This window comes from Trichoderma harzianum (genome assembly GCF_003025095.1).
Source record: "Trichoderma harzianum CBS 226.95 unplaced genomic scaffold M431scaffold_3, whole genome shotgun sequence".
NCBI classification, from domain to species: Eukaryota; Fungi; Ascomycota; class Sordariomycetes; order Hypocreales; family Hypocreaceae; genus Trichoderma; species Trichoderma harzianum.
Window position 1 is genome coordinate 2798840 of NW_020209251.1, and position 23591 is coordinate 2822430.

The following is a 23591-nucleotide window of genomic DNA, read 5'->3' on the forward strand; positions in this document are numbered from 1 at the left end:
TCATGCGCGCCTTGTCGGATCATCTTTTTTCTTTTTCCTCTTCCAAATAACTCGTTAGGCTGTTTCGTGATAGCTTCTGCTTGTACGGAACCTACGGAGCGCTTCTGGTTGCTGCTCGCTGCTCGCATGGGCTCTGGTAGCTGCTGTTCGCATACTCAAGGCGTCAGCCCATGTGAACCCGTGTAATCGAATCGACTCGGTAAGAGGTTTTTTCATGGGAAATAATTGCCTCTCTTTCTAATCAATGCGCCCATATAGATTTCGAATCTAGACAACTCGTGTGTGGCTTGTGGAAATCGCCTCAGATGAGGGTCGTTTCGTGATGGCGTCCTCTTTGCTTCGCCCCCTAGCCACCGAGCTGTACTTGTCGCCATCCACTGCTTCTTCGTCGCGATTTCTGCGCTCTCGAATCCAAAGTGAGTTTACGCTTGATCTATGCGTGAATTATAGCTCTGCCAACGTTTACTAATATTCGACTCTGCGCATAGATGTTAAGCCACTGCTAAACTGCCGCCGTCAATGGCATGCCTCTGCCGGGGTCACACGACAGACTGCCATTGTCGCTGCGGCCACCAAGTCTCTGGCGCTGGTTCGCCATGAGTCTCCGGTCGCACGAGCGCCCGTCCTACTGCCCAAGCTGTATTCGACGGAAGCCGCTGCTCCTGTGCCACCAACGACTCCCTACAGTCAGCTCACCGTGGGTGTGCCGAGGGAAACCTTTCCGGGAGAGCGTCGAGTCGCATTGACTCCGGCCAACGTTGCTCTCCTGCTGAAAAAGGGTTATTCCAAGGTTCTGGTTGAGCGAGGAGCCGGTGCTGAAGCTGATTTTCTGGATGATGCATATGAAAAAGCTGGCGCCACTCTTGTCGATTCCGCGAGTGGCATCTGGTCTGCTGCCGACATCGTGCTCAAAGTTCGGGGACCCTCCGACGCCGAAGTTGGAGCCATCAAAGAGAACCAGACAATCTATTCGTTTCTTCAGCCTGGCCAGAACAAGGATCTCGTCGCAAAGATTGCTGCTAGGAAGGCGACTTACTTTGCTATGGAAATGGTGCCTCGTATCTCGCGTGCTCAAGTCTTTGATGCCCTTAGCAGCATGGCCAACATTGCCGGCTACAAGGCTGTCTTGGAGGCGTCCAATGTGTTTGGCAGATTTCTCACTGGTCAAGTCACGGCTGCTGGCAAGATCCCGCCGTGCAAAGTCTTGGTCATTGGAGCCGGTGTAGCTGGTCTTAGCGCAATTGCAACTGCTCGTCGCATGGGTGCCATTGTCCGCGGATTTGACACTCGCCCTGCCGTTAGAGAACAAATTGAATCTCTAGGCGCGGAATTCATCGAGGTTGACATGCAAGAGGATGGTTCTGGTGCCGGAGGCTATGCCAAGGAGATGAGCAAAGAATTCATCGAAGCCGAAATGAGACTCTTCAAGGAACAAGCCAAGGAAGTGGACATTATCATCACTACAGCCCTGATTCCCGGAAAGCCTGCCCCAAAGCTGATTAAAATGGACATGCTCGAAGTTATGAAACCCGGAAGCGTTATTGTAGATCTCGCTGCTGAGGCTGGTGGCAACTGTGAGGCCACCAAAGCCGGCAAGATGATTACATACAACGACGTCAAAGTTATTGGTGCGTGTTTATCAACTTTTTGCCAACTCAAATGTTTCACATCATCGATGCTAACATAGACCGCAGGATACACTGATCTTCCGTCTCGTCTGCCCACCCAGTCGTCTACCCTCTACTCGAACAACATCACCAAGCTCTTGCTGTCAATGGCACCCAAGGACAAGGAGTTTGGAATTGACCTGTCCGACGAGGTTGTCAGAGGCGCCATTGTCATGCAAAAAGGAGAGATTCTTCCGCCTGCCCCCCGTCCAGCTCCTCCTCCAGCACCGGCTAAGCCCGCGGCTGCAGTCGTGGTTGAACCCGTAGAGCTCACCCCCTGGCAGAAAAAGACTCGAGAAGTGGCCACCGTGACTGCTGGAATGACAGGCGTGTTGGCTCTTGGAAAGTTTACTGGTCCTCTCTTCATGTCTAATGCCTTTACTTTTGCCCTGGCTAGTCTAATCGGTTACCGTGTTGTTTGGGGCGTGGCACCGGCGCTGCACTCTCCATTGATGAGCGTAACGAATGCGATTTCTGGCATGGTCGGTGTTGGTGGTCTCTTTATCCTTGGTGGAGGTTTTTTGCCCGAGACAATTCCTCAATCATTGGGAGCCCTCAGTGTGCTGCTTGCCTTTGTCAATGTTGGTGGTGGTTTCGTCATCACCAAGCGAATGCTAGACATGTTTAAGCGTAAGTTCTTCGCTCTTAGTATCGTTATTTATGGGTAGAGGCTAACAGAGCATCAGGCAAGACTGATCCTCCTGAATACCCCTGGCTTTACGCTGTCCCGGCTGCCTTATTTGGTGGTGGTTACATTGCCGCCTTGTCTACCGGAGCCGCTGGTCTCGTCCAGGCTGGATATCTCATCAGTTCCGTTCTCTGCATTGGATCTCTCACAGGTTTGGCTTCTCAAACAACCGCTCGAATGGGTAATATGCTCGGTATTCTTGGTGTAGGCTCCGGTGTGTTGGCTAGTCTGGCTGCCGTGGGATTCTCCCCGGAGGTCTTAACTCAATTCACCGGACTTGCTGCTGTTGGAGCCATTGCGGGTGAGTAGTTTCAAATATCTCCAACATATGACAATGAGTTTGCTGACAGTGCTCTAGGAATGCTGATTGGACGAAGAATCACACCTACTGATCTCCCTCAAACTGTCGCTGCTTTGCACTCCGTTGTCGGTCTGGCTGCCGTGCTAACTAGCATTGGAAGCGTCATGGCCGACGTTTCTGATCTTTCAACCTTGCACATGGTATCTGCCTACCTCGGTGTTTTAATCGGTGGTGTAACATTCACTGGTTCCATCGTTGCGTTCCTCAAGCTGGCGGGCCGCATGGGTTCTCGACCAAAGATTCTCCCTGGCCGACACATTATCAACTCTGGATTACTGGCAACCAATGCTGCTACCATGGGTGCTTTTCTCACCATGGCTCCTGGTGCTCCCATGATTGCCGCTGGAGCGTTGGCAGCCAATACTGTTCTGAGTTTCATCAAGGGATACACGACAACCGCCGCAATTGGAGGCGCTGACATGCCCGTTGTCATCACAGTGTTGAACGCCTACAGTGGTTTCGCCTTGGTAGCAGAAGGATTTATGCTGGACAACCCTCTTTTGACCTCTGTGGGAGCCTTGATAGGTGTCTCTGGTTCCATTCTATCGTACATCATGTGCGTTGCCATGAACCGGTCTCTCACCAATGTCTTGTTTGGAGGCCTATCATCGCCAACGACAGCCCTAGAGTACAAGCCAGAAGGCCAAGCAACCGAAACGTCTGTGGAAGACGTTGCGGAACAGCTGGTCAATGCCGAATCCGTCATCATCATTGTAGGATACGGAATGGCTGTTGCGAAGGCACAGTATGCGCTCTCAAGCATTGTCCAATCGCTTCGGTCCAGGGGCATCACTGTGCGCTTCGCCATCCACCCCGTTGCTGGCCGCATGCCTGGGCAGTGCAACGTGCTTCTTGCGGAAGCGAGTGTCCCGTATGACATTGTCCTGGAAATGGATGAGATCAACGACGACTTTCCGGAGACCGACTTGGCCCTTGTGATTGGTGCCAATGATACGGTCAATCCGATTGCCATGGAAAAGGGCAGCTCCATTGAGGGAATGCCTGTTTTGCACGCCTGGAAGGCTAAGCAGGTTGTGGTGATGAAGAGGAGCTTGGCGAGCGGTTACGGTGAGTTAAATCTGTGTTTTACCACCTTTTTTGTAATCTGGACTGGTACTGACAAGCGATAAATAGCTGATGTGCCGAACCCAATGTTCTATATGCCCAACACCAAGATGTTGTTTGGCGACGCCAAGGTTTCCTGCGATGGTAAGTCATTTAGTAACACCTGTGTGGCTCGAATTTGCTAACAATCTCAATAGCTATTAAATCCGCCGTGGAAGAGAAGCTGTAGAGTGGGGATGAGCGATTGGTAGACGTGATTGCAAGGCGTAGGGATTCCTGCTTGATTTGATCATTTGTTGCGTAGCAATAGATGGGATTAGATAGTATTGGGTCTTTTGATAGTTCCATCTTGGTTTAGTTTAGCAAAGAGTAAACATTTGTCGATATTTTGTGACTGCTTCTTGAGCGGGCAAGCCTCATGAGGTTCACAGCGGAAATGCACATGTCTGTGTCTATTGTTTGATTTGTTTGCGTTTGTTGCGCGATTTCAATATGTACACCATATTTTCCCACGGTTAAAAAAGAAAACGAAAAAACCACTCATACCCGATCCTTGGCCACCGGCTCCCAAGCATTCAGCTTCGATTTCACTCTGTCATCTCATATATTAGCCTTTTTGATCCACCTCAACGCATACAGACTCTCCCAGAGAGTCAGAGCTCCAGCATTGAATCCCGACTTACGTGTTATATGGCTTGTAAGCGCCTCGCGTTCCGGTAAAGTTGGGCTTGGGAAGAGCAGGCTCAAAGTGTCGTGTGCCCGTGGCGATCAGGCTGTCCTGGGTCGGAGGCTTGTCGACGGAGTAGCTGATCCAGGCGTGCCAGCCGGGCTCGATGTGGGCGGCATCGTAGTCGTGCTTGGCGTAGTCGACCCAGCGGGTTCGGAGGGGCAGTTCCTCGAGGTTCTCGTAGTATTTGTTGCCGAAGCGATCCTGGCCGATGAGAGTACCGTATTTGGTGTCACCTGTGGTCTCGTTGGTTAGGAGGTTTGTGTACAAGGTAGACGGTGGGGAGATGTTGGCGAGGGCATACCGATGTACTGTTCGAGGAGGATCGCGAAGAGCTGTGCGTTAGTCAAAGGTCGTGGGAGGTCAGAAGGGCGAGAGACGAACCAGCATCTGGCGGAAGTATTCCTGTTTTGCGGGAAAATGTCAGCGGCCGAACCAGCAATTGGGAGAGACAATGGGATCCGGAGGCATGAATACCTTAATGCCAATCTTGCGCAGGTTGCCCAGAGTCCTGGGAATGGTCGACATGGTTGCGGTTGGAGGGCAATTTCCGCCGGGAGATGGATTGCGGTTTCGTTTGAGGGAGCTGGTGAGAGTTAGGTTCATTGAGGTTGGCGTCAAGATTCCGGGGCGGCAAAAGCTCGGCTGAATTAAAACCTTGGTGGGTTCTTTGGTGCCGCCACACTTGATATGATAGCATCGCTTTTCTTTTCTTTTCTTTTTTTTAGAATACGAATTGGCCTTTTTGTTGGTTAAAGCTGAAAAAGAGCATCAATTACTCGCATAGAGAATGATTGTGCGCAGCTGCGCCCGGTGCGCCTCCAGGGCCCGAGTTCTGCGGACGAAGCCCAGCATCTCCCCCCCGCGATATCAATACCGAAGCTATGCGACACCTCACGGAGCTCCAGCACCGGCGCATGGAACGGGAGCAGGATTGCTGACGCCGCTTGTGAGCGAGCTGGATCGCATGGCGCCGAGCTTCGACGTTCGAGGGGAACAGATCCGCATCTTAAAGACGCCGGCCGAGTTCTACGAGACGCTCAAGGTGCGAAAGAGGGCGCTGCGAAGGGAGAGAATTTGCCTGGGCTGATGGATTGAAAACCCGCAGGACCGAATACGGAACGCCAAGAAGAGGATATTCCTGTCGACGCTATACATTGGAAAGTCGGAAAAGGAGCTCATCGAGACGCTGCGGGAGGCGATGAGGCTGAACCCGGAGCTGAAGCTGAGCATCTTGACGGATGCGCTGCGGGGGACGCGCGAGTCGCCGGCGGCTTCGTGCGCTTCGTTGCTGGCGCCGCTGGTGGATGAGTTTGGGGCTGATCGTGTTGAGATCCGGATGTATCATACGCCGAATTTGACGGGGTTGCGGAAGCAGTATGTGCCCAAGAGGATTAATGAGGGATGGGGGCTGCAGCATATGAAGCTTTACGGGGTGGATGACGAGATTATCATGTCTGGGTATGTTGGTTTGAAGTATCATGATGTGTGGGATATACATGTGCTGACGTTATATGCAAAGGGCAAACTTGTCTATGGACTACTTTACGAATCGACAGGATCGCTATCACCTCTTTTCGTCTAAGGAGGTGACTGACTATTTCTGGGGGATCTATAACGGCGTCACATCGTTTAGTTTCCTCGTTCAGCCGTCAAAGGAGGAAGCGGCTGGATACACCCTCTCTTGGCCAACAACAAACTCTGCGCCTTCACCTTTGGAGAAGCCACAGTCATTTGTTAAGAAGACTACATCTACGCTGCAGGCGCTTATTGCCGCGCCGGAAAAACAGCCAGACAGTGAATTAAAGGATACCCGAGTATACATGCTCAGTCAGATGTCTCAAGTCATGAACCCGGATACTTCAACAGAGCTTCCGGTATTGACGCGGATACTCGAAAGGTTGTCGCAGCCAGCATATGCTGGATCATCGTGGACGTTTACTGCTGGATACTTTAACCCTGCACCGTCATTAACCAAGTTACTTCTTAACACGGCTTCCAACAAGAATGTTGTCATTACGGCGGCGCCCGAGGCTAATGGCTTCTACAAGTCAAAGGGAGTTTCTGGGCTCCTGCCGGATGCCTATGTACTTCTCGCTCGTCGTTTCCTCTACGCCGTCCAGCAGTGTGGTCGTGAGGGTGACATTACTTTGAAGGAGTGGCGTTTTGGCACAACTGGCCAGCCTGGGGGTTGGACGTACCACGCAAAGGGCCTTTGGATAACAATGCCTGGCGATGCGAATCCTAGTATGAGCATCATTGGCAGCTCCAACTACACGAAGCGGAGCTACTCTCTCGATCTTGAGGCAGGAGCTCTAATTGTGACTCGGAACGAAACACTAAAGACTCGGCTCGGAGAGGAGCAGGGCTGGCTGCAGGATCACGCAGCAGGAGTCACGATGGAAGATTTTACGAGGTTAGAGAGGAGAGTTAGTCTCAAGGTGCGGATTGCCATGTGGATTGTAAAGGTCGTGGGAGGCGCCCTGTGATTGACATGGGCGAATAAATGGAGTAGCTGATTGGGCATTTTTGGGATTGGTTCGGAGTGAGAGGTTTAAAAAATGAGATACCCAAATGGGATAAAATAGAATTGTATAGAAATAGATGATGTAAATATTGATAGATGTTGAGAGACGATGGTGTATTTATTGTGAGTCACGGGCTGAACATACATATGTACATTGAATTGCCGATATGTCCGAATCCCATGGCTTCAGCTTTAGTTCGTCATTTCTAGCCACCAATTGATCCTTCGTTGAGATGCCAAGCTAAAGAGCTGAATAGTCTGAATCCTTCAGCCACGGATATAAAGGGAATGAAATCCTCTTCCCGTCAATGACAATCTCTGAATCCTTATTGCTCTTGCCCCGCACTTTCAACCATGGCCATAACAGAGAAGCCTATTGTTCTGTATCACTATGCAAACTCTCCGTATTCACAGAGAGTGGTGTGGTATCTTGCGTTAAAGGGGATCAAATACCAACAATGCGTATGTAACAGCAACTCTGTTTCCCGGGTCAAGCTAACACTAACACAACGCAGATTCAGCCACGAATCATGCCCCGGCCAGACATTCACCGTCTAGGCGTAAAATACAGGCGCATCCCTATTCTCACAATAGGCAAAGACGTCTACCTAGACACTCGCCTCATCATCACAAAACTCAATGAACTTCAACCCGGCCAGGAAACGGTCCATCTCTCAGTCGCGACAACTCCGGAAGAGCGAGCGCTGCAGCAGCTTCTCCAAGTATACATTATGGATTCCGGATTTCAAAGAAACGTCGTGCAGCTTGTTCTCTTTAACCACAAGGGACTTAATGACCCGGCGTTTGTAAAAGACCGTGCAGAGTTCATAGGCGGCACGACGTTTTTCCCGCGGGAGGCTTTGGAGGCGATGCGTCCGGAGGCGGTTCGTGTGGTGAAGAATGGGTTTGAGTTTTTGGAGCGGACGTTGTTGTCTGATGGGAGGGAGTGGCTTTTGGGAACTGAGAAGCCGAGTATTGGTGATATTGAGGTTGCTTGGTCGTTGGTGTGGTTGGAGAGAGTTCATGGAGCGATTCCGGATGAGTGGATTCCGAGGGGGGAGTTTCCGAAGGTGTTTGCTTGGATGGAGAGGTTTAAGAGTGTTGCGGCGGAAGCACAGGAGGAGTTGGGTGAGGTGAAGACTTTGACTGGGGATGAAGCTGCGGAATTGATCCTGGGATCGGAGTTTTATGAAGAGGAAGGACAGGTCAATGAGGGAGATCCGCTGGTTCAGCATCTGGGGCTGAAGAAGGGACAATTGGTGCGAGTTTGGCCAACGGATACGGGAGTTAATCATAAGGAGCTGGGAGAGCTAGTGAGCATTAATGAGAAGGAAGTGGTTGTTGAGGCGAAAGCGGATAAGGGCAGGTCAACAAGAGTTCATGCGCAAAGACATGGATTTGCTGTGGCGGCGTATGAGGAGTAATGGTTCAGGAATGATCATGACGGATATGGATATCGCTGCTCGGTCAAGAGTGGGAATAGCCACTATTTAATAATGTATAATCTTCACTTTTTATAATCCTATACATAATCATAATGAGCATCGTTATTGATACTGAAGCTATTCTGGTCACTAGATTTAAGTGATGGCCATAGCCCTTCATTGAGCCCGCCTCTTGTAACTTCCATTGGATACGTCTTCTGCTCTGTTACTTTAATTCTACAGCGGCTCATTATCTTCATTTTTCTTGAATTCCATCTCTCGGATTGTACAACCTTGGCAGTAGTGTTGTAGAATAAGGGCTATTATTAATATGCCACTGTACTCTTCCTCCATTGCCCACAGTTCTCTGAGAGAGGTTTAATGACTTCTTTACATATTTCGCCCCATAGCTCATTTGTGTTCCAATCGGTCCAGCGCTTTGTAGCCGCCCCGTAAATGCAGTATCTTACAGCATTCTCGTACAATGGTAGCAGCGTGTTGTAATCATCATCCAACCACTCAGCCGCGAAAGACAATCGGGAGAAATAATCTCCTGACGCCTGCTCTATCCTTTGGGCAAAACGGTCTTCCAATACGGTATGGTGCCATATTTCGAGCAGTAATATTCCAAGTTCCAGGAGGATAGACTTGGGCTCAGCGGGTTTCACCTCGTTGGCTTCTGTGCCTTCGATCGTTGCACACACAAAAGGTCGATTGAAGTCGGCGAGGGGCGCTACACCGTCGGAAACTGGGTGTAAGAGGAAAAATATTGAATCTTTTGACCATGCTTGACCGAACCACTGTGTTTGAGAGAATTGAAGCAGACTTGAAGCAAGTTTGGAGGCGAGCAACATGCTTGACTGCAGAGGCAACCTTGCCCCGTAGCACTTGGATGTCCCCGAAAGTACATCTTTTAAAGTAATCGTTTGACAGCTGTTTTTCTGCATTACAGTCTTCTCTTTTGCTGTCACAACGCCCATCCTATTACTTGTATGTAATATAAAGGCGACATGTTGCGTGTTCTTATGAGCCGAGACAACAGCTGCGCAAAAATTGTCTACTGGAGTAAAGTTTGGCTGCGACGAAGTCGAATTACTTGACTTGGGAGGCTCGGGTTCACGTATCTTGACCTGTGAAAGCCTTGACTCTAGTGCCGAGAGGCAGTCACCACTTTCGTCTTCCTGCATGCATCTAACTGACAGTTCATGGCATCTCGTCTGAATCGGAACGAGTAGCTTTGCAGCAAAGATTAGCTGAAATGCCAGTGTTGCTTTATCTTCCTCGCTCCATTGCTTTGTAGAACGGAGAAGTTTTGATGCTACGTCAATTCGGTCTTCAAGCAAGACGTGTACGTCGTGTTCGTTGTGACAAGATCCTATACAACAACTACAGAGAGCCGTGTACAGGTTTTTGGAGGATTTCTGAATCCGACGGAACGCTTTGGCTAGCTTGGTGCTATTGGATGATGGCAGCGAACTAACAGGTCCATGGCGATTCATCAACATCGTTTGTGAGAATGTGTGTAGTGTGCTGGTGGCCGTGTCAAGCTCGCTAATGCTCTGTTTTATTTCGCTACTCCTGAGAGCGACTCTAAGTCGAGGGATAAAATCTGCTCTGTGTTTTTTCGCTGTTTGATTTGCTTCTATGATGCCAACAAGATCGTATGGGTTATCCTGTACTGAACAGTAAGAAAGGCTTTCTCGCAGTAACTCTTATTTCACCATACCTTGTGAGAAGGAATGAGACCGTCCAAATGTTTGGCCACTTCTTCCAAAGTAACCTGCATGTCTCGCAGCCTCCCAGTCAAGGCCTTGTAGTTCTCATCACCCAGGAAGTCCTCCACTTGAGCCTGAATCTTCTTATTCTGAAAGTATGCAATCGGATCCTCGTTGAGCAAAGCCTCATCGTAACTGTAGCCGCTCCGCGTGATGATAAGATGAACTGTCTCTGATACTGTCTGTCGCTGTAGCAGCAAGGCATTCGCAAGCTTGTCGACATACTGTCGCTTACGGAATGCCAGCCGGCCTTTATCATATCCCTCACGCCATAGCTCTGCGCCCGAGATAAGGATGGGAATCGCCCGAAGAACAATTCCAAAAGCTTCAAAAGTCGACATATAGAATCTTTAAGATGCTTGAAAGGCCTCCCTAATTTCGGATGCTATGATATGACATCGTCAGGCGCAGATTTGGGAGGATTCCCGTGAGGCTCTGCTGATGCGGGGATATTCCTGACCACCTGTGCAGGCTATGAGGTGGCAATAGCTTGTACAGATTGCAAGGGTATATGTATTTGATGATGATACGCACAACTTGAAAAGGAATACAATCCAAGTGCATCAAAATATTTATATCGTAGAAGACCACAATCAGCGTCGGTAGGTCAAGTAGCAGACGCCCAAAAAGAAATCTTACCACATTATACCGCATCTTCCGTACGCAGACCTTCGAGCAGCAGACATAGCGTGTCTGAATGTCAACCACTATCTCAGGATCTGGTTAATATTCGGCTTGGCAATAATGGAGGTATCATTCCCATCAAATAATCCAATTGGCTAGAGTAGATGATTACTCCCCGCACAGCTCAGCGTGAGTAACCATTGACCCTTGTCACTCCGAGGCCAATCGCCAACTTATCAAGTTGTAATGCCGTTTCGCGATTTTGATTTATTAAGTATTCATTATGATTCCTTTGCCTCTATTGGCAAACTATTAACCCAGAAACAAAGCTCGTGATCATCAGGTTCTGCGTGTCTGAATACAGCGCAATGGAGTCTCTCGCGGATACGGGTCTCGCAACAATGAAGCGGTTCAAGCTTCTTCAAGAAGTTGAGTTAAAATCAGCCGAAGATCAGTCACACGAATCGCCGAAGCAACTCTTCCTTGCTCAATTTGACCGATTTGAACTTTGGGCGGTGAATCTCGGCGTCTTTGTAATGGGTCATGGTTCTCTGGATTACAGGATTCGCGATTCCGAAAGTATGAAAGAGGCCATACTTCAGATGATGAAAAATTTGAATAGGTCACTCGATGAAGGTACAGATGGCATTTCAATCTACTACTTTTGGCTCCGGCCCTGCTGTTATTCTGGAATCATTCTGACATTATACTACAGCCCTTGCCTACCTTCATGGCGATATTGAACAGGAAGATGAAGATTCAGATACAGACTCAAGCTCTGAGATGGAATCGGATATGGACTTGCTTCTTGATAGTATCAAGGATCCCATTGATCGACTATATAAGATGGCCGTTTGGATACGAAACCCAGCGACTAGGATTACGTCCACAAAAGCCAGAAATTTGCAGCAAGTCGATGAAGAAACAAACGTAGATTTGTTCAAGTCATTTGAGAAATTTGATTATGAACATATCAGCTCTCTCTTTCTAGAATATGAAAAGAATAAAGCTATCCAAGAAAATCCAATAGCCAAACCCCGCGACACAGTTGGCGACGACAAAACGCTTGTTGAAGATCAGGTGTGGGAGCCGATCAGAAAGACGTTGGAGCTGAATAGGATGAGACTATCAAATGGAGATGAATCCTACCTTGTTCGCCGCATAGCTCGAGCTAATGGACTCAGACGGCAGCAGTTTGCTTATTGGAGAAAGCATAAAAACAAGCTCCGTGAACACGCCGCTGTTGTCGTGGAAGTTCCAACGCATAATTTACCTACAACAAGTCATATTATACAATTGGAAGATAAGAATGAAAAGGCCAAGGCACCTCTCACAGTCACTACGGCTACTCAACTACGCCTTTCGCACGAAACTGGGAAAGAATTGGGGAAAGAAAATGTCATGACTCTTGCCGTCTCTGAGTATGCTCCGTCGGCATGGAATCCTAGCAAGGACATCGTCAGCTTTCCATCGCCCCCGAAAGCATCCCCAGTTGATGAATTCTTCGAATGTCCATACTGCTATACCATTTGTCCTGCTTCCATTCTCTCGGAAAAGGCCTGGAGGTAAGAATATTCCCCCGAAGCTCCATGGATAGGTAGTTGTATGTACCCTGAGGTTACATTGCTTACCATTTATCTGTTAGAGCTCATATAATACGAGATTTACGACCTTATATTTGCACTTTTGAACATTGTTCAGATTCTGAGCAATTATATGACAACCGTGACGACTGGATTCAGCACGAGATCTCTACCCACCAAATCGTATTTCGGTGCCCAAAGCATGAAGAAGAAACCTTTACCACCTTGGCTACATACGAAGAACATACACAAAAACATCATAAAGAAGACGTAATGTCCCCAAGCTTTGCAAGATCAACAACTACCAATATCCACCGCAGCTGTCCTGTTTGCTCAATAGTTTTGGGGACCTCGAAAAAGTTTTGGAATCACATCGCTCTTCACCTTGAGCGGTTCGCAATGTTTTCCTTACCTCGCTGTACATATGATGACAATGAGGGGGGCTCTAGAGGTCGATCTGCTAGTGCTATTTTTGATTCTGACAGGTCTTTCAACGAGGATCCAGATGTAGAATCAAATGCTACTGGCAGAGATGAGGAGCCCAACACGACAAATGATGAAATAATGAATGGGATATTATGTGACGCAGGAATAGTACGCTCATTAAGGCATACGGATTGGGACGATAAAACTTTCCTGGCGGTAATGGCGCATGCAGGCGGCAAGTTAAGCCGGTGTGGGGAAGTAATTAGAGCCTGGACCCCGAACGACACAGTAAACAACCTCCTATTCGAGTTCGGAGAAGCATGCATTGGGGCTGGGTTGGTAGAAGAGGCTATCGAAACGCTTGAGCACTTGAAACTTATTCAAAGCGGCCAGCCTGAACATGATGGGCCGGCACTGCTACGGACAAAGCAACTGTTAGCGACGGCTTACCAAGTAAAGGAAGCGCTACAAGAAGTGGAGGAATTGTCAAGAGATGACCCCAATCTTTATGATAAGCCGATCAACACTAAAGTTCTTCATATATTTGCTCGAACCGAAGCCGGGAAGAGGCACGCCGAAACTATTTGGGGCCGGAGCATCTGGAAGACTCGACAGAGTCAAAACGAACTGGAGGAGCACGGAGATGATACAGACTCAAATTCTTTCTCTTCACGCTCCTTTGACGGCGGCCCGCCTTCTATACCCTTCACTGAACGAGAAGAGTTTCCGCCACTAGCCTAGAATGAGGACGTTCGCCTAGAAGAAGTGCATACACAGGCTCTGTCACAAGCACAGCATCAATCACAAGGGCCACCGCAAGCATATGATAATGCCGCCTTACGAGGCCAATTGTATAAGCACGCCCGTGTTGTCTATAATCGCCTTATGACAGAGGCGGCTTCTCAATTTAGCGGCTCTGAAAACATACCACAGGATACAGTGTCAAGAATTCTACGGCAGACCTACGCGCAAGCCCAGCAATCAGTTAGAGACTCAATTCGGCGGAAAGCCCAGCAGCAGCAACAGATAATATCGGAAGAAACCAACCACAATACACCTTATGTGGGAATAGACCTTGAAGCACCAGAAGAATATCCACTCACATTTGACGTTCATGGCTTCGTTAGAATGGCGGATGAGCTTCTTGAGGAAATTCGTGTGAATGAGAATCACATATTATCAGAAGACAACCACGCCGGCCACAGTGGACAAAACCCCAGCCGAGCTGATGACGACCGCCGGGTGCCCATAGATCCGCCTGATATCGCCGAGTTCGCTTCCGAGCGCTACTTTGAGAAGCTCCGCCAACTGCAAACCGATCACCAACAGACGAATGATGATGAATCTAATGCCGCAACGACGGCGACCGCGTCTGAATTCATCCTATCCTTGCGAGATTCATCGAGTCCCACGGATGAGAAGCCCCAGCCGTCAGCTTGAGGGAAGAAAAAATTCCTGTCATTAAGACAAAAAGCTGCCGCACATGCAACCCACCGTTTGAGTTCCGTAGATATCATCGCAGAGCAAGAAGCGGCGGGTAGTCCATACCTATTCAGGAAGGAAGATATTGAAATGCGAGGGGGGGGACATGATAATGAATCAGAGATAGGAGTATTGAGGGAAATGTTTAGAGTGCTGTTGGAAGAATCTCAGGCAGAGTTTGAACAGGCAGCTGAAGGCACGGAGCTCAAATTAGAAGCGCAAACATTGGCCCGAACATTGGCACAACAAACGACATTATACATGTTAGATGTTCAAGAGCTAAAGATTCAATACTTTGGGGCAAGTAACATATTGGAAAGAAATGAGAAAGGGCACGCATTTGTCAACAAAATCAGATCATTCGATTTCCTAGGGAAGAGAGATATGATCAAAGAGATACAAAAGAAGCGAGAGGCAGAAGAAGCGCGACGAGCAGAAACAGCACGAGAACGAAATGAAAAACAAGCACAGTCAGAAAAGCGACTACTTCTAAAAATAGAAGAGGCCAACAAGGAGCTGCTTGAGCATGAAGAGAGAAAGGAGAGACACAAGCAGGCATTGGAGGCAATTAACGCAAAGCGTGGACTAAAAGATTCCTCTGCAGCACCGCCGGAATTGGAAGCACAAGATGCCTCAACAGAAGTACCAACAAGAACAGAAATGTCTAAATCGGAGTTGAACTACTACGAAGAGGAAATAGCAGCAGAAGATAAAAAGATAAGGATTGTTGTTGAGAAATTAATCGGCCTGAAGGAAGTGTTACGTCGCGTCCGAGCAGAAAAGGAAGTCCAGGTCCCGTCTGGTAGCGAGAGCCAAAAGGCTCAATCGAGACGTAGCGAAACAACATGGCAATGTGTACGTCTGGAGACTTGTTCCCCCCCCCCTTCTTCATGCCAAGGAAGCAACTGACATACATACTACCAGTGCCAATGCGGGACGGGAGATCTCGAATTTCACGTCGATTATTATTGCACTGAACGCGACTGTCGACACCCGTTCTGCCACAACTGCCTTATTAATTTTGATTATGTAGGCTCGGCATAGTATATCCATCAATGATCTTTTCTCTTGGTAATGGAGAATACACTGCCTACTAGAACTAACATCAGAACGAAATATATGGAGTTATTATTTTATTTTGATCATTACATCGCTATACAAGCATTGTGATCCTCTAGTCTACGAATATAGTTTTGAATCGAGGGCACGGGGGAAACAGCATGTCCGTTTATTATTTCGAATGAAGGCAGTCAATGCTGATCCAGGTATAGTTAAGATTCTGTAATACATTTGTTTCTCTTAATCTCGACATTGATCTATCCGTGCGCATATTAATAAAGAGTCTCAATAGGAATTGTCTGTGCTCGATCGTCAGCCCCAGGGGTCTACGACTACTGCGTAGTATTTTGCAGTTTTCTGCCCATATTCACATATTTTACTAAAACCTGACCGCAAACCATCTTCACACGGATCCTTGGTTGTCCAATAAAGCTTTTCTAGCTTCTTATTAGGTAGATGATGCTGTATACATGCTCTGAATGCCTTGACCAAGTTGTTGTGCAATTGATTGTTGCTGCGGCTGCTGCACTGCCGGTGGCGATAGCGACAAAGGCGGCTGTTGTGCTATGGACCGTGGAATCTGCATGGGGTCCTGCACTAACGTAGGACTCTGGAACGGAGCACTGCTTGTAGGGTCGACTCTATTATTCCACTGCAGCTGATTGATGGGAACGTTTGGCATTTGCATCTGCATCTGCATCTGATTCGAGTTGGGGTAGACAGGCTGCGGGGAAACAATGTTCTGGTGCTGGTATTGTTGCTGTGGCACGCCAAATTGCTGAAATAGTTGCTGCTGCTGCTGCTGCTGCTGCTGCAAATCTTGATGCTGTTGGAAATTCTGAGAGTACTGAGGCTGTTGTAAGATGTATTGATGTGGCTGTGGAGATGAATTCTGCGCAAATATCTGTTGTTGTGGCAGCTGCGCTTGTGTTGAGTTGAGAAAGGCCTTTTTCTTGTCTTGTCCTCTATTATTGGCCCCAGAAGTGTCGACAATATTGTTGTTCTCGTCGATCCAGACAGCTCGCAGTCGACCTTCTTTGGCCCGTTGTGCCGCGCCAATACCATATAGCTTGTTCATGTAATCGGCAAATTCGAGATATGCGTTTTGTACAATTTCGAAATGTCTTTCGTTGAGATTAACGAGAGCATCGGGCTTCAGAATAGCTTCGTGACTGTTGCCCTGAGCTTCATACTCGGCCAAGGCCAGTGCTGTCTGGCAAGCGTTGCGAATCTGCCGGCCATTCCAACGAGCCTCCTTGTGCTGGAGGAAATGAGTGGCAGCGAAGCCGCGAATCTTTGTGTTCTCAATGTTTATAAGTCGGTTTTTCTTTGCGAACCTGTCTTCAATCATGGCCAAGTTGTTGTCGAAAACTTCGAGAGTTTTGCCGGCATCTAACTCCGGGTAGTATAAGCTGATGTGAATTCGAGACGTAAAGGCTTCGTCAAAGTCTCCAACACGATTGGTGGTCAAGAAGAGAATTCCGGCATAATACTCCATAACACGCAGGAAAACTAAGACGAGCAATTAGTTAGTATAATAGCGATGAATGTTCTGTACTTTGACGCACCTGCTACAAGTCCATTCCGCACAAAGTCCTCTTTGGTCCTCGCAGCCAAAAATACATCCGCCTCATCGAGAAGAAGAATGCAATCCCATCTATTTGCCAGCGCAAAGTTTGTTTCTAGAGCTTTTTCGACTTCTGCTGCAGTTGTGCCGAGATCACCTAGTAACAGAGGCACGTTAGCCATCGATCAAACACGACCGTGTAAAGATTTACATACCGCACGTAATTTGGAATAACGGCTTCTTAAAAAGTTCTGCTATTCCCTCTGTTTGATACACATCATGTCAGCAAGATGAACTTTAGGTGGACAAAATGAATTGGAATTACGAACCAGCAGTCGATGTTTTACCCACTCCGGGCGCGCCATGAAGAAGCAAAATTAATCCCTTTCCTGTAAAAGCTGTCAGTTGATTGTATATAATAAGCATTCATTTGGAGATTACCTTTGCCTTTGACAATGTCAAACTGCTGTTGTTGTCCGCTTGACGACTTTTTGTCTCGGAAATGCTGGGCAACAAGTGACACAATCATGGACCTATGCTCTTTCTCGATAACCAGACGATCGAAAGCGGTTTTGGGCTTCTTATTGTCAGTACTGTTGCGTGCTCTCTCATCAGCCAACACGGCCGACGCCTCTGGCGCATGTATCGCCGTCATGTACGTGAGATCCAATTTAGCTAAAGGCTTTATATCAGCAAACAACGACAAGAAGTAGGAAATTTTGACTGCTTACCCCATTTGCGGTTACGTAGAACAAAGCCAAAGACACGATACGACATGATAACTAATTCCTCGTCTGTAACGTAGGGGCCGTTTTCAGAACCAGCCGCCCTCAACTCTTTCAAGGACCGTGGGAAAACGGCAATAGAAGGTTGCTCGTTCAAAGCTGTTATCCTGGGTAAAAGACTATTGAGATATTCTGTTTTCTGCTGGTCGTCTATATGCGTGTCGTCGTATACAACATCGCCTTCGCAGCAGCGTCCGCGACAACGAGCATCGGCCGTATCATCATCATCGTCCGCCGGGGGATTTCCAATGAGGGGATGCAAGATTGGCTTCCACTGCTTCTGGACCTCATCTTCCACAGAAAAGGCTGTTTCGAAGTCGATGACTACCTGCCCTTCGACATCATCGCGTACTTCGAGTGTAGGCCCAGCGTAGTACATGTGCTTGACGGCGGCAACTTCGAGAAACATGGCTCCCCGTCGTATCAACATTCGTCTGTGCTTCTGATGCTGTGATAGACCTTCATCTTCTGACCACAGCGAATCATCGAGGTCGGATTGCTTAACAGGATGAAAGCGAAGAGGATAAACTTCAAGTAAAGTAATATCCTTCTCGCCATCGAACCTTTTGAAGTCAAAGATTTTGGTTACTGGACCAATATTCTTTCCGTCAAAATCGATGTAGATACAGGTGATGCTGAAGGGTGAGGCTTTGCGCTTGTCATCCGTAATGTTGTTATACCACCTCTCCCAAGGTGCCGCAACTCGGTGTTTTGCGCTGGTGACGCCGATAACTCTGTAAACCTGCTTGCCATCGCTTCCGATAACTTCCATTCCAGGTCGGAAAAGTAACCAGAGATCCGAAAAGAACACTTTGCGGCATTCAGGCTCTCCGAGATGAAGAACCCTCGAGGAAACGTCTGAATCTATGAAATCGATAAGGCAACTTATATGCTCCAGTGCAGCCGGCGACTTTGTAAAGTTGTCAAGCTTTCCGTCTTCGTCTTCTTCATCTTCTGCCTTCTTTTCTTCCGTCTTTCCTTCTTCTTTCTTTTCTTCTTCTGTCTTTTCTTCTTCTGTCTTCTCCTCTTCTGTCCTCTCTTCATCTGCGCTTTTTCCTTCTGCTCCTTCCTTCTCCACTTTCTCTTTTTTTGCTGTCACTTCTTCCTTCACATCATGGTCCGTCTTGTCTTCAGTCTGTTCCACTGGCTTTTCAGCCGTAGGTTCTTCAGCAGGTGATTTTTCGACTTGAGAATCCTCTGCAGCCGGCGTCAGACTTGAGTCACCCTCGGTATCCCGTATCTCGGAAACACTTGGTTTGTTCTTCTCTTCATTCAGCTTCTGCGAGAGCTCAGCGTACCAGTCTAGCAGCGCAGGCTTGCAAAAGAAGAGGGCTTTGAATGGCCTCACGAAGACTATCGAGCGATAGTTCGAGTTAGTCAATACTTCATTCGCGTTTGACGAGAGAATTTTAGCGAGAATGTGACGAAGGATAGTCGAGTGGATTCGTATTCTCTCAGGAAGAGCTCCTTGGCGATTTTCATTCGTTTCGTGCGTCTTGCCATCCAAAACAAGTTCCGTCTTACGCTTTCGACCTTTACCAAAGCCATACCACCGCCGGTAATCTCTGGCATCATCATCGACAATGGGATCGCCTATGAGAATATCAATGGCACATGACTCCTCCTCTATCATCGATTCCATGGCTTTGAAAGCCGCCCAGCTCACCCGAGTGAGCTTCGGCTTTGCAAAGACCCGCTCTGTGTCTTTGTCGGGTTCAGCTTTCCCGGGTTCCTCAAGTTCGTCGTCTCTCGGAACTTTATGCTTCTTTCTTTTTTCGGACTCTTCTATTAGATAGAGACGATCCATTTCCCATTCAAAGTTCTTACGGAGCCGCTCACGGCGGTGGCCATAATCGATTTCGCGGTCAAACTCCTCATAGGCATCAGCCTTCGCATCCGCATCCACAGTATCTTTTAAATCCACGCAGCTATGAGATGGATTAAAAGGATTTGGCCGTTGGTAAACTTCATCGTTGCTTAGTTCCCAGCGGCGATCAGATCTTCCGTTCCTAAAATAGTCGTTGAATGACCATAGGTTCCACCCTCCAGGCCCTACATTCACCTCCCACTCCTTTCGGTGCTTATAAAGGCAATCTTCCATTCGTTTGTACTGTTCTCTTTCAATTTCTCTTTCTGATGGCGGATTTTCTTGTTCGAGATTTGTCGATGAAGCGGCTTTGGCATGCTGTTCGAGTTCGAGAATCTTCTTCTTTAGAGTCTCGATGTCGTCGACGAATCTGGCAACTCCTTGTGCAGCAGGCTTGTTATCATCTCCAATTACATCGCCAACTTCACCAAAGCCAGCATTCCCACTGTGAGTTTCATCTTGACTTGAGGCCAACAGAGTCGAAGTCATGGTCGAGGTAGTATCGACGGTCTTTGACTCATCGGCCTCTGAGAGAGGGCCGTTAAGACTCATTCTCGATGCTTAGTAAACTGCAAGCCCCAACGAGGCCATACAACGCAGCGATGATTTGTGTATTGCTTCACTGAGCCGGCATTTGCGAATGGTTCATCGACGAGTGAGAAGTGTTGAATGCAAAAGAGTCAATATATTCTGAACTAAAGATAAGTTTCTGGGGACAACCACCAAAAGAGCCTCAAGTAGGAAGCGCTTAACATTCTAAAATTAGGCGAATCAAATCCTACACACCACGTTCGCAGACATTTGGGGGCGAAATGTCTGGATAAGCAGCTAGTTTGCTATGCGTGATCCCACAGCAGTTCTAATGGATTGCTCAGCCCCACGAATTCCCACAATATCCGTCTCGGAAAACCACACCCATGCAGCACGGAAAACATCTCAAAACTACAGGTAGCTGTCGAAGAATGACTGTCAGATGAGGGGTAATTGAAAGAATGGATACGGATTGACGGAGTACAGGAGCAAGGTTGCGAAAACTAGTGCTATAATTGAGACGACTATGCCGCTGCCTAAGACTATGTTGATCATTTGGGTATCCTTGCAGATGACGAGGCCAATAGTACGATACTTGGATATTACATACATGATTAGCGTCATAACCCTTCCTCGGTGGTAACTGGCAACTCGATTCATGTCATCACACACCAAATGAATGAGCGCAACTGGTAATAGTTACCGATAACGATTCGATTCGAAAAGTGGAACAACTCTCTCGAAACTATTCACCAACAGCACCTTCAAGTTACTCTTAAAGGCCAGCAATATGGCGGACCCAGACACTGCTGGGTCAAGTCTTGGCCATCGCCCTGCCAGCGTCACCTTTATCGACAATCGACTTCCAGAGCACCATCAATTGTTTGCGGATCCTTCTGTACACTATGATCCAGCTGTTGGGAAGTATGTGCCGAGTATGGCAAAGTTGGACGAGGGCGTGGCCTGGATTCCAAGACCCGTATTAACGAACATCAACGCAATGAAGTTCTGGGAGGATATACTCCCAAAGGCTATGGAAGAGCTGAAATCAACAGTAGAGCCTGACGGCCGATCTAAAACAACATATAGTATCCGAGATAAAACCAGCTGGGATGCAATTTATAGCAGCCTGGAAGCAGCAAAGTTCAAATATGAAAACAAAGAAGGTACAGCAAATAAACTACGCGATGTGCGACGAAAGGCTGCGAGCAAAATTGCCCCTCTGGAGGGTGTGGTCAAGATAGCCTCAAAGGTTGTCCCTGAGGGCACCGCAGCGACACCCGTGTTGGGTTCTTTGCAAGTGCTTCTGGATGTGAGATGAGTGCACTGAAGAGATATGGACATAAACTTCCCAGACTGACGGGGGTGCGAACCAGGCTGTAAAGATTGCTGCCCGCCTACGCGAAAAGGTCCTTGAGAGTTTTGATGACAACGTTTCTATATTTTCAGACGTCGAGCTATTTCTGGGAACTTTTCCAGACGATGAGAATATTGCAAACGCATCTGTGGATTTGACCGTTGCCACTCTCAAAGGAATCGAATTAGCTATTGGTTTCTTCATTAGCAACTCTCGTAAGTCCAGTTGACTGACAAGTAGTTGTCGATCAAACTAACACATAGTGCGTGGACAGTGATGAGAGGAACCAAGGCGCTTCTTACCAACAATGAGTACGAGAAACGCTTGTTGGAAAGCCTTGATATGATCAAGACAAAAAGCAGAAGCCTCATGGAAGAAGCTTTAAAGTCACATATATACGAATCTCATATCTGTATGCATATCCACTCTAAATATGAAGATTCTATCAGGCTAATCCTCTCTGCCAAAGACTCTCAAGAGACACAAAAGCTTTCTAGGAACGTGCAGACTATGAGTGAAAGGGTTGATAAGCAACTACAAAATCTGGGAGACGGGTTCAACTCCATGAATCAATTATTGACAGAACACGTCAAAGAAAAAGATAGTAAGTCATGACCTTCAGAAACTTTTCGTGGTAGGTATAATCCAGATACTCACATTTTGCATAGAAATGCTCGAAGCTGCTCGCCGGGAGCTTGAAGAAACCCAGCGCGAGAACCACTTTCTCAGAGCCGAAAATAATACATTACGTGCCTACTCACCGTTACAAGGCGTATCGCCATATCTACCACCGCAGCCACAGATATTGGCAACACAGTGGTACATCAGTCAACACAACCTACGACAATTACTGAATATGTTTGATGTCGACCTCAAAGATCTTGCTTATGTTGCAGACAAGAAAGAGCAATTCCCTCCCAAACAACGACTCCTAGCTGAACAAATTGTGAACACACAGTTGTTTCGCAACTGGGTTGTGTCGCCGACTTCTTCCAAGCTTTTGGTTCACTGGGACTCCCGGCTACCAAAAGTAATTGAGGGTGTCTCGTCACTATCCGTCTTCTGTATGACTATGACACAAGCACTAAGAGCTAAGGAGCGATTTGTGTCAATGATGTGGTTCTGCGGACGGCATGTCGAAGCAGAGGAGTCTGGAGGTTGTGTTGGTGGGCGTGGTATGATTGCAAGTCTAATTGATCAGTTGCTGAGACAGCATGCGTTCGACGCTCATTTGCTGTCTTCGACAGCTATTAACCTCGTGGGATTGCAAGAAGGCAATCTCGATGCATTAATAGAGGTTCTATGCTACTTATTGCGGCAACTTCCTCCGACAGTGTCAGTATTCTTCATCATTGACAACGCTGCGCTATTTGAACGAGACGAGTTTGAGTCAGAGGCGCTGCAAGTCTTTTCTATCTTGATTCGTCTTTCCCAGGACACAAGTATGCCTGCTTCAGTCAAAGTACTGCTTACAAGTACACCGGGCACAACGATAATACGGAGTGCGTTTGAGAATGAGGACTTGATCTTGAATGTAGAGGGACTGCCGCAAATGGTCTGGGCAGCGAGTGACGAGCGGATGGTGAGGGAGCTTGAGGGAGAACTTATTTAATTGTAGACAGTGAAGACGACAATTCGTCGATAAGCGGCCTGAAACATAAATTACGAGACGATGTTTGTTCGATAATATGAATTACAAGTATTTGTTTGAGAGAGCAATCCTGGGAAATGTATCCGTGGTCAAGTTACAAATATGAGAGCGATATAGACAAAGGAATCCGTGTCACAATACAAATTGAATACTTGATTAAAAAAAGAGAGAGATGATGGAATTAGTACAGCAGTATCAATAATTTTCGAACTTCAAGTGAAATCCGGATGGGATCATTTCGTTAAAGGGTAGGTAGGTAGGCTATAACCGCAGTGCGATTCCGTGGTGGAACGCTAGTCTCGTGAAGCAAATTTTTTTCGCCACCAATTTGTATAAAAGAAGCCATCTCTCCAGCTACTAGGCCTCACGGTCAACACAAGAATCTAAATTATTTCGACGGCAAGCCGTGCAGCGCAGGCGAAAAG

At 47.7% G+C, this 23591-nt stretch overlaps 10 protein-coding genes across 10 annotated transcripts; 7 read left to right on the top strand and 3 right to left on the bottom strand.

Annotated features, from left to right (window-relative positions):
• Positions 1-322: 322 nt before the first annotated feature.
• On the top strand, positions 323-4010 carry M431DRAFT_3256 (hypothetical protein; the record flags this gene model as incomplete). The annotated part of the gene is made up of 7 exons (XM_024914332.1): positions 323-416; positions 489-1628; positions 1695-2297; positions 2354-2656; positions 2714-3784; positions 3851-3925; positions 3979-4010. The coding sequence occupies 7 exons, from the start codon at positions 323-325 to the stop codon at positions 4008-4010; spliced, it is 3318 nt and encodes a 1105-aa protein (XP_024777948.1).
• A 311-nt stretch (positions 4011-4321) lies between these two features.
• On the bottom strand, positions 4322-5036 carry M431DRAFT_78734 (hypothetical protein; the record flags this gene model as incomplete). The annotated part of the gene is made up of 4 exons (XM_024922737.1): positions 4322-4373; positions 4465-4751; positions 4893-4913; positions 4986-5036. 4 exons carry the CDS (start codon positions 5034-5036, stop codon positions 4322-4324), a joined length of 411 nt encoding a protein of 136 aa, XP_024777949.1.
• A 203-nt stretch (positions 5037-5239) lies between these two features.
• M431DRAFT_505804 (hypothetical protein) lies at positions 5240-7145 on the top strand. Its single transcript, XM_024918697.1, has 3 exons — positions 5240-5553; positions 5617-5969; positions 6031-7145. The coding sequence occupies exons 1-3, from the start codon at positions 5299-5301 to the stop codon at positions 6995-6997; spliced, it is 1575 nt and encodes a 524-aa protein (XP_024777950.1). The 5' UTR covers positions 5240-5298; the 3' UTR covers positions 6998-7145.
• A 244-nt stretch (positions 7146-7389) lies between these two features.
• On the top strand, positions 7390-8577 carry M431DRAFT_137839 (hypothetical protein; the record flags this gene model as incomplete). Its single annotated transcript, XM_024912568.1, has 2 exons — positions 7390-7497; positions 7551-8577. The coding sequence occupies 2 exons, from the start codon at positions 7390-7392 to the stop codon at positions 8457-8459; spliced, it is 1017 nt and encodes a 338-aa protein (XP_024777951.1). The 3' UTR covers positions 8460-8577.
• On the bottom strand, positions 8578-10895 carry M431DRAFT_137843 (hypothetical protein). The gene is made up of 2 exons (XM_024912569.1): positions 10186-10895; positions 8578-10132 (listed from the first exon to the last, which is right to left on the bottom strand). Exons 1-2 carry the CDS (start codon positions 10573-10575, stop codon positions 8786-8788), a joined length of 1737 nt encoding a protein of 578 aa, XP_024777952.1. The 5' UTR covers positions 10576-10895; the 3' UTR covers positions 8578-8785.
• A 499-nt stretch (positions 10896-11394) lies between these two features.
• M431DRAFT_78376 (hypothetical protein) lies at positions 11395-13608 on the top strand (the record flags this gene model as incomplete). Its single annotated transcript, XM_024922681.1, has 3 exons — positions 11395-11494; positions 11574-12423; positions 12504-13608. 3 exons carry the CDS (start codon positions 11395-11397, stop codon positions 13606-13608), a joined length of 2055 nt encoding a protein of 684 aa, XP_024777953.1.
• Positions 13609-13752: 144 nt separating this feature from the next.
• On the top strand, positions 13753-14307 carry M431DRAFT_479774 (hypothetical protein; the record flags this gene model as incomplete). Its single annotated transcript, XM_024915804.1, has 1 exon — positions 13753-14307. One exon carries the CDS (start codon positions 13753-13755, stop codon positions 14305-14307), a length of 555 nt encoding a protein of 184 aa, XP_024777954.1.
• M431DRAFT_362005 (hypothetical protein) lies at positions 14025-15590 on the top strand. The gene is made up of 2 exons (XM_024914567.1): positions 14025-15204; positions 15274-15590. Exons 1-2 carry the CDS (start codon positions 14440-14442, stop codon positions 15391-15393), a joined length of 885 nt encoding a protein of 294 aa, XP_024777955.1. The 5' UTR covers positions 14025-14439; the 3' UTR covers positions 15394-15590.
• A 266-nt stretch (positions 15591-15856) lies between these two features.
• Positions 15857-20179, bottom strand: M431DRAFT_479776 (hypothetical protein; the record flags this gene model as incomplete). Its single annotated transcript, XM_024915805.1, has 6 exons — positions 15857-16920; positions 16977-17132; positions 17191-17238; positions 17305-17373; positions 17417-17650; positions 17707-20179. 6 exons carry the CDS (start codon positions 20177-20179, stop codon positions 15857-15859), a joined length of 4044 nt encoding a protein of 1347 aa, XP_024777956.1.
• A 769-nt stretch (positions 20180-20948) lies between these two features.
• On the top strand, positions 20949-23297 carry M431DRAFT_110585 (hypothetical protein; the record flags this gene model as incomplete). Its single annotated transcript, XM_024911752.1, has 5 exons — positions 20949-21470; positions 21535-21730; positions 21790-21927; positions 21985-22119; positions 22184-23297. 5 exons carry the CDS (start codon positions 20949-20951, stop codon positions 23125-23127), a joined length of 1935 nt encoding a protein of 644 aa, XP_024777957.1. The 3' UTR covers positions 23128-23297.
• Between the last annotated feature and the right edge of the window lie 294 nt (positions 23298-23591).